General features: G+C 50.4%; 1 protein-coding gene across 3 annotated transcripts in view; it reads left to right on the forward strand.

Annotated features, from left to right (window-relative positions):
* The first annotated feature begins 4,858 nt into the window (after positions 1–4,858).
* SEPHS1 (selenophosphate synthetase 1) overlaps positions 4,859–12,058 on the forward strand; it is a 30,758-nt gene continuing 23,558 nt past the window's right edge. The window contains exons 1-2 of one of the 3 annotated variants that reach the window (XM_041767091.1): positions 4,859–4,990; positions 7,736–8,005. In XM_041767091.1, the coding sequence (XP_041623025.1) occupies positions 7,813–8,005 (193 nt within the window). In that variant the 5' untranslated portion in view covers positions 4,859–4,990; positions 7,736–7,812. The other 2 variants (XM_041767092.1, XM_041767090.1) reach the window with 2 other exon arrangements.

Consider the following 12,058-nt stretch of genomic DNA (forward strand, 5'->3'; position numbering starts at 1 on the left):
TCTAAGGGCATACGTTTGCTTCTGAGGGCAGTACAGTGTGGTACAGACTTTTGGGGACAATAATGAACATTCCCAAGAGCATAATTAAGGACTTCTGAGCTGTTGGGAAAGCCCAGTGTGCATTGGAGACCATATACTCGTCAAGGCACAATCTCTGAGCTCTGCATAGGGAAGATGGTGGGGGGAAGGGACAGAAGGCTGGACGTCTCAGGGTGGATGTGGGCAAAGGGCAGTGCAGGAGGCCAGGCTGTGGGGTGTACTGAAGGCTCCAGGCTAGATGGAAGGGGAAGGGGCCATTGTGAGAGATCGATGACCCCCATATAGTGGAAGGGCAGGTGGCCAGGTGTACAGCAATGAGGGGACTACGGGATCAGAAGTAGGATGTTGGTGCTTAATATTCCCAATATTAAGGGAAGGGACAGTTTATAGTGCAGACACGAGAACAGGTGGCTGAAGTGGTTTAGCTTTGAGGTGTCTATTAGACTTGAGGTGTCCAACACCTACCAGGTCTTAGCCGTGACCAGACAGTCCTCCCACCTGCCATGATGACAAATCAGGGACCGCTTCTGAACAGGCATGACTCGGGCAGGACTCAGGCAACGTAGGAGAGTGACTACCCCCTACGTGATGCTGGAAGGGGAAAACCCTGAGAGTCAGGACAGAAGGCAAATAATGTCACCGAGGCTGCTTTCGAGCTCGCAGAATGTGGGAGGTGGAACAGGCTGCCTCCTGTCCCTCTGGGTGTCTGAGAAAGCAGAATTCTTTAGGACAGCGTCTCCCCTGCGCCCAGCATCAGCATCACCAGAGGAGCCCATTAAAAGCATGGATTCTGGGGATCCCTGGGTGGTTCAGCAGTTTGGTGTCTGCCTTCGGCCCAGGGCATGATCCCAGGGTCCTGGGATCAAGTTCCACATCGGGCTCCCTGCATGGGGCCTGCTTCTCCCACTGCCTGTGTCTCTGCCTCTCTCTTGGTGTCTCTCATGAATAAATAAATCAAATATTAAAAAAATAAATAAAAGCATGGATTCTTAGTATTCCTCCCAACATATACCTCCAACCGGTTCTGTTAGTTTCCTGCAGCTGTGGTGACAAATACCACAAAGCTGGGCGGCGTGATGCAGAATACAGAAATGTATCCTCTCCCAGTTCTGGAGACCAGAAGTCCAGGTCAAGGTGTTGGCAGGGCCATGCTCTCTCTGATGGCTCTTGTGAAGGCTCTTCCCTGCTTCTGGGGGTCAGAAGCAATCCTTGGGAATCCTGTGTCTCAGTCCCTGAATCTCCCAGTTCTCATAAATTATTGGATTTAGGGCTCAGCCTCATCTACCATGACCTCCTCTTAACTTGATGACACTCGCAAAGACTCTTCCAAATATGGCCATGTTCACAGGTGCCGAGGGCTAGGACTTGAACACATCTCTGGCTGGGGACACAATTATTCTAGAAAAAAAAACAGTTTGTGACATGCATTGAACAGGTGAGGGCAGACTATGTTCAGGACCATTGCAAGAGAATTTTGCAGTGAGGGGTGAGAGAGCTTGGGCTCAACTCTGATTAGAGCATGGGCAAGAGGGAATTTATAGCCAAGGAGCAGGGGTGGGGATCCCCAGGTGGAATTTACTAAGAGGAAATAACAGGGGTGGGGGCGATTCTGGTTAAACTGACCTAACAGGATTCTTGCTAAAAAGGCAGGCCAGAGTGTTCAGACATCACCTGGGGAATGGTGAGGGGTGGGGGGAACCTGATCAGATATATTGCGGGGAGTGGGATTTCGCTTAAAACTGGATTTTACAAGGAAGCATGTAGATGGGCCTAGAAGTTTCCGGAACCTGACTAAAGTTTGGTCAAGCAACGGATCTTTCTCACAATTCAACCCATTATGCCAGCTATATACAATCTTTGGAGCAGGGCTGGAAAATATGTATTTTTAAACAAGGGTCCACGAGGTAAAGCAAGCCGGAAGAACCATTTTTTAGTTGGAGCCCGTAGGACCTGAAAACTCCGGGAAGACGGCTCCACTGCCAAAGACTTCAGAAGAAGGCTGGTGGGAGAAAAGCCGACCGGGGGAAGCACGGAGAGGCATGCATTTAGGGCAAAGAACGGGGGTGGAGAGATCCAGTGGATCCTCTGGCCCCAAGTCCGTATGAATGAAGGCATCCATGGCTTAGCCAAGAGTCGACAGCCTCTGCCCAGAAGAATTTGGCTCTAGCTGTTGTGGAGCTGCAAAGAGCTCACAACCCGGGGGTGGGGCGCCTGGGGGGGTGCTGGGGGAGGAAGGAGCAGGTTTTGAGGATGCTGGCCTCCCACAGACTCTGCAGGGAGCAGCCTCCCGCTAGCCCTTGCTATTCCACTGGCAAAGCCTCGCCAGACTCTGTCCAAGGTCTCTTTCACTTTCATCCAGAACTCTCCTTCCCGGTTAATCCCACCACTTTCCGAGGCTTTAAATCCCATTTACATGCTGATGGCCCCACATTTGCATCTCAGACTCAGACCCCACCTCCCCCCTCCTCGGTGCCAGCTCCTGTTTGACCAATTGCAATCTGGCTAGACGATCAGGCAGGTGCCTGAAATTTAATATCTCCAAAGCTGAACTCACCCCTAAACTTGTTTGACCTCCCATAGTTTTATTTATTTATTTATTTATTTGTTTGTTTGTTTGTTTATTTATTTATTTATTTATTTATTTATTTATGATAGTCACGAAGAGACACAGGCAGAGGGAGAAGCAGGCTCCATGCACTGGGAGCCCGATGTGGGATTCGATCCCGAGTCTCCAGGATTGCGCCCTGGGCCAAAGGCAGGTGCTAAACCGCTGCGCCACCCAGGGATCCCCGACCTCCCATAGTTTCTTTTTTTTTTTTTTTTTCCTCCCATAGTTTCTAATTCAGTTAGCATTACTACCCACCCAGCCCCCAAAACTAGAAATCTGGGGGTCGTCTTCATGCTTCTTCCTCCAACCACACACTAAATGCCCTCAACTGCGTGCTTGACCTCCTAATTAGAGATTCGGCCTCTTTTTCCCCTCCGGGAGAAGGCATCCTCCCAGATGTGGTACAGCCTTTCTTACAAGCTCACCTTGTGAAAAACAAATCTGACAAAACTCTGCAGACGACGGCAGCAATACCAAACTCCCCAGCATGACACATCATCTTCAGGAGGGCCCTACTTACCTAGCCTGGAAACCCCAAACTCTTTTTTTTTTCTAGTTGTGACTTTTTTTTTTTTTTTTTTTTTTTTTTTTTTTGCTAAACCAAACCAAACCAAAAAAAAAAAAAAAAAAAAAACCCTGGCAAACAAACCAAAACCCCACAACAACTTACAAAACGAATCTCAAAAGAGAGAGGGCACGAGGAATAAAGATGCTGCATCCTCTTTCCCAGATTCCGGAGGTCTAGAGGGTTGCCTGGGGACCGTGTGTACAGGCATCTTCCCAGGTGATTCAGGGGCAGATCCAGGTTTGCCAAACCCCACGTTTGTGCCATCCTTACAAAAGTCCAACAACTCACGTTACAGAATCCAGGCTACTCTGTTCTTTCCTAATGCACTGTAGAGGTAGCTAGAAAAGAAAAACTAAACAAAACAAAAAAAAAAAACCCCACACACACGCAAACACAAGGGCGGAAAAGCCTGCATCAGCCAGCCTGCGAGGTGACATCACTTCTGCAGCCTCACCGAGATTAAAACCCTGAGGAATCGTGCAGCAGGATTTGTAAGAGCGAGGAGCGGGCATCTGCCCAGCCTGCCACGCTGATGCGCAGCAGAAGCACCTTTGGGGGGTGGGGGGACACCAAAGTCGCTCCTGCCCCCCGCCCCGATGCATTGAGAAAATGCCCAACCACCCCAGAAAAGTTTGGTCTGCATTCCCGCACGCCCCTTGCTTTTGAGGGAAGCCCTCCAGGACTCGGTGTTGGGAAGCATCTGCCTGCACTTTCATCAGCGACGCATCGGGGAGTGGAAGACCCGGAGAAAGCACTTGGAGCGGCGGAAGCTCCCGGAGCAGCGTTCATGGTTCATTCACACGCGCGCGCTCTTGGGCTGCCCCGCTCACTGGGGTTTGGGAGGCGCCAACCGTGCAACCGCGGAGCCCCTGAGCTCGCCCTCCCCGCCAGGCTCGCTGGGCGATCGGCAAACTTTGCAGGAGGAGGACGTCTGCGGGCCCACCGGGGCTCACGTTGGCTCCCGGGCCGGCCCAGACAATAGAGAGCCGACCGGAGTCCCTATTAACCCCACGCGCCGTGTAGGTTGTGTGCTTTTTTTTTTCTTTTTTAAATCTCTCCTCGTAGCAGAGGCGGCTCTGGCTCTGCTCCTGCCCCTCCTCTAACCGTCTGCACGGTCATTGTCTCCCAGTGCGACACGACGGCGGCGCCCGGGGAGCAGGTACAACGTCCCGCAGGGTGCAAGCGCGGTGGAGCCCGGCCAGCTTTTGGGGGAAAAGCATTCCCGGCCCCTTCCGGCGGGTCCAGGGAAAGTAGGTGGCCCGGGCGCCAAAGGCTGCTGCCAATGCAAGTCGCAACTTTTGAAATCAATCCTTTTTTTTTTTTTTTTTTTTTTTTTCTGCATCATGCAACGGATGCCACCGCCGCTCGGGTTTGCAACCCCCCACCCCTCCCCCGAGACCAATCATTGCCGCGCTCGGGCCTGCACAGCGCCCCCGCCCCCTTCCCGGGCCGCACGCAGCCACCGAGCCGCTCCGGCCGCGGCCCGCCGCCTCTTAAAGGGCGGTAGGCGGCCCTTAAAGGCCCCTCGCGCGCGCGGCGCACGGCGGCCCGGTACCCGGCAGGGGCCCGGCGAGGCAGGCCGAGCCCCCGCGGCGCCCAGGCGCGGCCCGGGCCCTCCCGCCCCCCGCCGCCGCCGCCGCCGCCGCCGCCGCCGCCGCCGCCGGGAGCGGCATTTTTATTCAGGCGACGCTTAAGGGAGCCCGGCCGCGCCCGGTGCATTGTGGGAGCGCCGGAGTCCCGTTTTCGGGAGGAGGAGGAGGGCGCCAAGCGAACCGGTAAGCGCCCGGCTCGGGGAGGGGGGGGCGCGACGCCAGGCTTAAAGGGGCACATTCGTCCGCGGGCCCGCGGCGGCCGTGCGGATCCCCCTCCGGGCCGCCCGGGCCCTCCGGGAGCCGCGCACGGCCGGCGCTCCCCAGCGCTGCCTGCAGAGGGGCCGAGCCAGGGCTTGGTGGGGCCGCTTTAAAAAAGAAGCACCGCCCGCGCCGCCGCCGCCGCCGCCGCCGCGCGCGGAGCCGGGGAAGGAGGGAGGGAGCAGAGGGCGGGGGAGGAGTGGAGGGGGAGGGCGGCGGCGGCGACGCAGGGGTTAATTTTTTCGCCCGCCGACATTTTTGCGCGGCGGCCCGCGCGCGCGGCGGGAGAGCCCAGGCCGGTGCCCGGGGCGCGGCGCGCGGCGCCTCGGGGCCCTCCCCGCCCCCCCCCGCCCCGGCCCGCGGGCGCCGCCTGGCCCTGGGCGCCCCGGGCCGGGATCCCGCCGCGGAGGGCGGGCATGGCCGGGCCGGCGGCGCCGCACAAAGAGCCGCGGCCCCGCGCGCCTTCCGGGGCGGCCCCCGCGCCCTGAGCGGCCCCGCGCGCCCGCCGCATGGACCGCGCTCGGCCCCCGCGCGCCGGCCTGCAGCCCAGCCCTTTGTTCGCGTGCGGGGCCCGCGCGCCCGGGGGCCCGGGGGCCCGGGGGCAGGGAGGTAGGTGCCGGGCCCGCGCGCCGGGCTCCCCGAGCTCCGCCCGCCCGCCCGCCTTTGCGGGGGGGAAGAAATCAGGTGGCCGAGAAGGAAAGGGTTAACCGCCTTTAAATATTCATATCATTGTTTTAAAGGTGTCACCAGGCGGCTCTGGCTTGCAGGGGACTCCCTCTTATGCAGACTTACTCCCCCCTCTCCATTAAGAACGATTTTCCCCAAGCATCTCCCCCCGGACCCCCAGGTTTCTCACATTCACCCTCCAAAAACTAACTTTTGCAAGATTTCGGGTGTGTGTGTGTGTGTGTGTGTGTGATGGATGTCCCTCGTTCCGTTTAGTATTTTAAAACTCCTAAGTGCTTTTTTTATTATTATTTTTATTTATTTATTTTTTTTGGCTTAAGGTGTTTTTAAACTTTTTTTTTTTTCCTCCCCCTCTTAAAAATCTGGGAAAATAGAAATTAGGTTGAAAAGGAAGTTAGCTTCCCCAAGTTCCCCGCCTCTTTCTGGAGGAGGGTGGCGGTGGTTTAGGGTTGGAAGTAGGAAAATAACTGGATGCCTCGTGAGTTGGATTCCCCCCCCCCCCCAGGAGTGAGGCGGTGTTAAATGCGAGGCGTTTTGTGAGCAAAGGACTGTTTTGTTCCAAACCCTTCCAAGTCAAACTGCTGTTGGACTCTTCCTTAACTCTAAAATGGCTTCAGAATTCCCCTCTGGGTAATTTGCTTTGCTCTCCTGACACCCTTCTTTCCGACAGGTTGTTTTCTTGAAATCTTGGAAGCTTTACTCCTGCACGGTTGTAGGTTTCAAGCCAAAATGATTGCTCACCCCAAACGTGCTTTTTTGTAAAGACGATTTGGATTACTGCCCAAAGTCTGGCTTTGTGAGATTTATTTTATTTTATTTGTTTATTGTGCGTGTGTGTGTGTGTGGTTTATTTTAAATGAGTGATGTCTTTCCCAGGAGATCAGAAACTCTATAAATGGGAATTATGTTCTTAATCATAAATTTTATAGGGGAAACTGACTCTAAAACTTGGGGTGTTTGTAATTCTATGCCCAATAAAATATCATTCTGGAGGTTTGTAAACCCTGGGAGCACATGTAAGATTCTGGTGTAACCTCCCAGACTTCAGATTTAGAAGAGTTCGCCCTAGAAACTTCCACAGTATCAAGTACCATGACTGCTAGTGATTTAAGTGCAGTTTAATTTCTCATTTTAGTTCTGCAGTGAAACCGTAATGAGCAGGAGCAAGCATATTTTGTCAATGATGTGTGTGTACTGGTTTGTTGGGCGGGATGTTTGCTTTCTAGGAAAGAGCACTGCATTAAAACATTAAGAGAACTTTCCACTGCTCTCTTGGAGAGGATTAATCTTGCTGCGTTAAACAGCCTCTCCACTTTTCAACTTGTGTTGCTCAGTGAGGCTTCCTTAGTTTTGGATCATGTTGTACTTTTGGCTCAAAGTGAAAACCTGCTTTTCTAAAGTTGAATTGAGCATCATGAAGAATTCCATCAGATGCATTTCCATCAACATCCTTTTCCTGCAGAGTGTCTGGTGGGCATTTTGTGTTTCTGTTTGAGACAGCAGAAGATATTAAAAGGTTTTCCAGAAAAGTCCCTTTAGCTGGGACTTCTAATTTCAAAGCCATAGTGTTTCTAGGCTGACAGATGAAGTGACTGGAAGTTTTTTTCACAATGCTGGCCGCCAGAAGAACCTTTGGGACTTGCTGCTGAAAATGGCCTTATGTCTTGTGCCAGCTGGCCCATGGTGCCTTCTTCAGGGGAGGTGTCCTGTCCCCTCAGAGCCACAGTGACAGCAACACAGACGTCAGATCTTCTGTAGAAGAAGATGTCTGTGGTGGTACAGTCCATGTTTAAAATGATCGTTCCGGCTTTTGCATCACCATAAGCAACTTTTGTGGCCTCTGATCACTGCCATATCCCTGGGGTCCGGTTGATTTCAGCTCTTTTCACACTTACTTGTCACTGTCCTGTATATCCACCTGAGGCTTAGCAAGTACTGGTGAGGATTCTTTTAATGATGTCTTTGTGTTTGGGTGATACCTAGGTGGATCCGTAAAGAAACCAGCCGGCTAGGAGAGGGAGGGGAGGAGCCCAGCTGTGAGGTGTGTGTTCCCAAGAACCATGTCTACGCGGGAGTCCTTTAACCCGGAAAGTTATGAATTGGACAAGAGCTTCCGGCTAACCAGATTCACTGAACTGAAGGGCACCGGCTGCAAAGTGCCCCAAGATGTCCTGCAGAAATTGCTGGAATCCTTACAAGAGAATCACTTCCAAGAAGATGAGCAGTTTCTGGGAGCAGTTATGCCAAGGCTTGGTATGTGAACCATTATTTCTTTTATACTTCCCCAAGGAAGAGCATCTTGGCTGCAGTTGTAGTCAAGGAGTCAAAAGCCAAATTTCCATCCTCCCATGGTGCCTTTTTTAAAAAGGCTCATTTCTACGAGGATTCAAAGGGCACAGCCACAGTAACTATCTGATTATTGTAACTTATTTGGAGGAAGTACTTGGAAAGCATCAAGAAATGGGCTCTAGCCATTTTTAAACTGTAAGTGTGCAACTGAGACAATTCTATTACAGTAAGAGTGTTTTTCGCTAAATTGAATTTTGTAGTAAGCTGAGGGTTAAGCAGAAACTCCTTGATGCCTCTGTCTTAAAATTTTCCTTAAAGTGCTTGCATTCTCTTCCTTTGCCTTAGGAGAGGTGGTGCTTCCCTGTCACTGTGTGGTGCTGTGAGGGCAGTGACTGGGTTGCGGGGGAGCTCAGAGGTTCCTCTGCAATATGCATTGTTTGATGAGCTCCGGTGGGGAGGAAGGAGAAGCCTGGACTAAGTCTGCCTGACACTGGGACATCATCTGGAATTGAGAGTGTATTTTTTTTTCTTTCTTTACTAAATTCCTGATGCTTTCATGGTTTGCCTCTTCCCAAACACAGAGCTCAGAAATTCTAGGCTACCGGGATACTGTTTATTAGCTCTCCTTGTTTGGTGCATTAAGGACGTGGCATGAGACGGTGATCACTTTGCCTTTTGAATGTTTGGCGTGTAGTCTAGGAGTTTGAATGTTTGGTAGTCCTGCTGTGTGACCTGATCAGCTTTCTTAAATAAGGTTTTCATTTCATTTTTCACCATTTTATTGTGCAGTTCTGTCTTACAACCCAGGACACTCCTTCTCTGATATATAAAGCAAATATAAAAGCAGAGCTGATGGGGCACCTGGGTGGCTAAGTCGGTTAAGCGTCTGTCTTCAGCTCAGGTCATTATCTCAGGGTCCTCAGCTGGAGTCCGACAGCAGCTCTCTGCTCAGTGGGGGGCCTGCTGCTCCCTCTCTCTGTCAAATAAAATCTTTAAAAAATAAAAATAACGAAGCAGAGCTGCTTTGGTTGGGAGAGAGGAAGCTGCATGCACTCTAAGGGTCTGCAGGGCTGATTCCCAGGAGTTCAGTTTGCAAACCAGCCTCATCTAGCTGATGCCAGAGCATGGAGAAATACCAGCTGAATGAGTTGGATTAGATACTGGCTTGTCAAGAAATAAGAACTAATGAGAAAGCTGTCAGAGAACTTTGTCAAGAGAAATAAGCTGCCAAATGGGCAAAAACAAATGGCAATAAAAACTTATGGATAGGGCAGCCCCGATGGTGCAGCGGTTTAGCGCCGCCTGCAGCCTAGGGCGTGATCCTGGAGACCCTGGATCGAGTCCCAAGTCAGGCTCTCTGCATGGAGCCTGCTTCTCCCTCTGCCTGTGTCTCTGCCCCCCCCCCCATGTGTGTCTCTATGAATAAATAAATAAATAAATACAAACATCTTTTTAAAAAAAATGGATCAGGCACTTGGGTGACTCAGGTGGTTAAGCATCTGCCTTCGGCTCAGGTCATGATCCCAGGGTCCTGGGATCAAGCCCCACATCAGCTCCCTGCTCAGAGGGGAGTCTGCTTCTCCCTCTCCCTCTGCCCATCCCCTCACCACCTTGTTCATGCTTGTTCTGTCACTCTCTCAAATAAATAAATAAAATCTTTTTTTAAAAAAGTTCATAAATTAAAAAAAAAAAAGCTTATGGATACAATAGTAATTCCTTTTTAGAACTTCTGTCAACCTCACTGAGCATGCCAGGCACTGTTAAGCACTTTGAGAATGAGTCAGGTCAGTCACTCCTTCCCTCCACCCCGTGATGCTCAGGAAGGCCGAGCAACCCATGTCATTTGGTGAGCAGGACCTGGAATCCATGCTTGCTGACTCCTCTGCCCACCAGACTGTCTGTCATCTGATTGCTAAGTCCAACATGTTTGGAGTGAGAAGCGGGGCGGCTGTAAGCTACAGCCTAGCAGTGGTGGAGGAGACAGATGTCCACAGCAAGGGCAGAGGCAGGAGAAAGTTGCTTGCTATGAGAACACTGTAGCAAAGAAGCCTGGTCTCCTAGGGCTTTTGAGAAGTTATTGGAAGCCATGACCCTTTGCCAGAAAAATGCGCACTCACAAAATTGAGCATTCATGGCATTCTCCAGGGTGGATGGATCCCAGCTAACCAGCAAAAGGAAGCACAGTAGGAAAACCTTGTCCAGAAGTGGTAACATCTGGATAGCCAAAGCTTTGCTTGGGAATCAGATCTAGATTCATGTTCTGGCACAGTCACCAAGTGTTAATCTGAGCCAGTTTCCCAGTCTATAAAATGAAATGACAATACTTACTGTTTGGAAGTTTTGGAAGTACCAGAAATGATCTGTGTATGTATATGTACCACGTGTATCTTTACCCAAACAGACACGTAATAATAGATGGATGCCAGTGTGTCTGTTTTTAAGTTATTTTTCTAAAAGAGTGTCCGCTTTCCTGGATTGTAAGATGGTGACAGTTGTTAAATGTACTGATTTATTAGATGTATTCTTACTAAAGAATTAAGTATTTCTTGCCTGGGACTAAAGAGCTATCAAGTATTGATCACTGCCGGCGGTGGTGGTAGGTTAGTGTGAGCATGTGGATTCTTTTTCTTGATGGTTTCAGGCTTGCTGAAAACCCAGAATTTCCCACCACCCACTTGTAATTATTATTTTTTTTTAATTTTTTTAATTTATTTATGATAGTCACACAGAGAGAGAGAGGCAGAGACATACGCAGAGGGAGAAGCGGGCTCCATGCACCGGGAGCCTGACGTGGGATTCGATCCTGGGTCTCCAGGATCGCGCCCTGGGCCAAAGGCAGGCGCCAAACCGCTGCGCCACCCAGGGATCCCACCCACTTGTAATTAAATACACTGCTCTGTCTGGTATTTGAGGCTTCCTTCACCCTGTGGTATTTTCATCTGTTACCACCTGCCCTCTCCCTGGACAGTCCCTCTCCCAACTTGATCCTCTGGTTTTTCAAGGCCAGTGGCCCATCTCAGATATGCCCTGCCCTCTCTCCCCCAGTCACTGTGGACCGGTGCTGCACGAAGAAATACCATGTGAGCCATATGTGTAATTTCAAATGTCCTAATCTTTTTTTTTTTTAAAGCATCAGGTGAAATTAATTCTAATATATTTAACCCCACTTAAACCCATAATTGCTTAAAATATTACTGATGAAATGTTGGCTTTTTGGTATACATGCTCGAGTCATCAGTTAAAAAGCTCTGTTGATACATATAAATAGAAACTAAATGCTTCACAAATCAAATTTATTTAATTTAAATTTAGGAGTAACCAGATTAAAAACTTTTTTTTTTTTTTTAAGATTTTATTTGTTTGAGAGAGGGGGAGAGAGGGTAAGAACTTGAGTGGGAGGAGGGGCAGAAGGAGAAGCAGACTTCCCACTGAGCAAGGGTGATGGCGATAGTTGGTGGGGCTCCAGGGGCTCCGATTAGAAACATTTAAAGCTAACATTCAGCAACTATGTTCAGTCTCTCTTTCCATGGTCCTGTAGTTTATACATGAAAACCCCAAAGAAAACTACGTTTCACTCTTTCCTAAAGCAAACAGTAACATTCTCAGAATGACCTGTTGGGATTATCAATTTAGAGAGACTCAGTATGAGTAAAGTTGTGGTTCTTGGCCTCTTTCCCCTTAAATGCTCAAACACAGCCCTCAGGTGAAGTTTCAGGGAGGTGTGCACATACAGTCATTGAGATGAATTATCACAGGTGTTTCCACTTAATGCACATGAACACTCACGACCTGGGCAGTGTGCTCCATTGTCACAAATCTGTGAAACATGCCATCCGGACCCTCCCTTGCCATCTCTAGTAGCAGAAAATAAGCCCGCCTTTGCAAAGTCTGTGATTTATTTATTTATTCATTCATTCATTCATTCATTCATTCATTCATTCATTCAGAGAGAGAGGCACAGAGATACAGGCAGAGGGAGAAGCAGGCTCCATGCAGGGATCCTGACATGGAACTCGA

The sequence above is a fragment of the Vulpes lagopus genome, chromosome 8, assembly GCF_018345385.1.
Source record: "Vulpes lagopus strain Blue_001 chromosome 8, ASM1834538v1, whole genome shotgun sequence".
NCBI lineage: Eukaryota > Metazoa > Chordata > Mammalia > Carnivora > Canidae > Vulpes > Vulpes lagopus.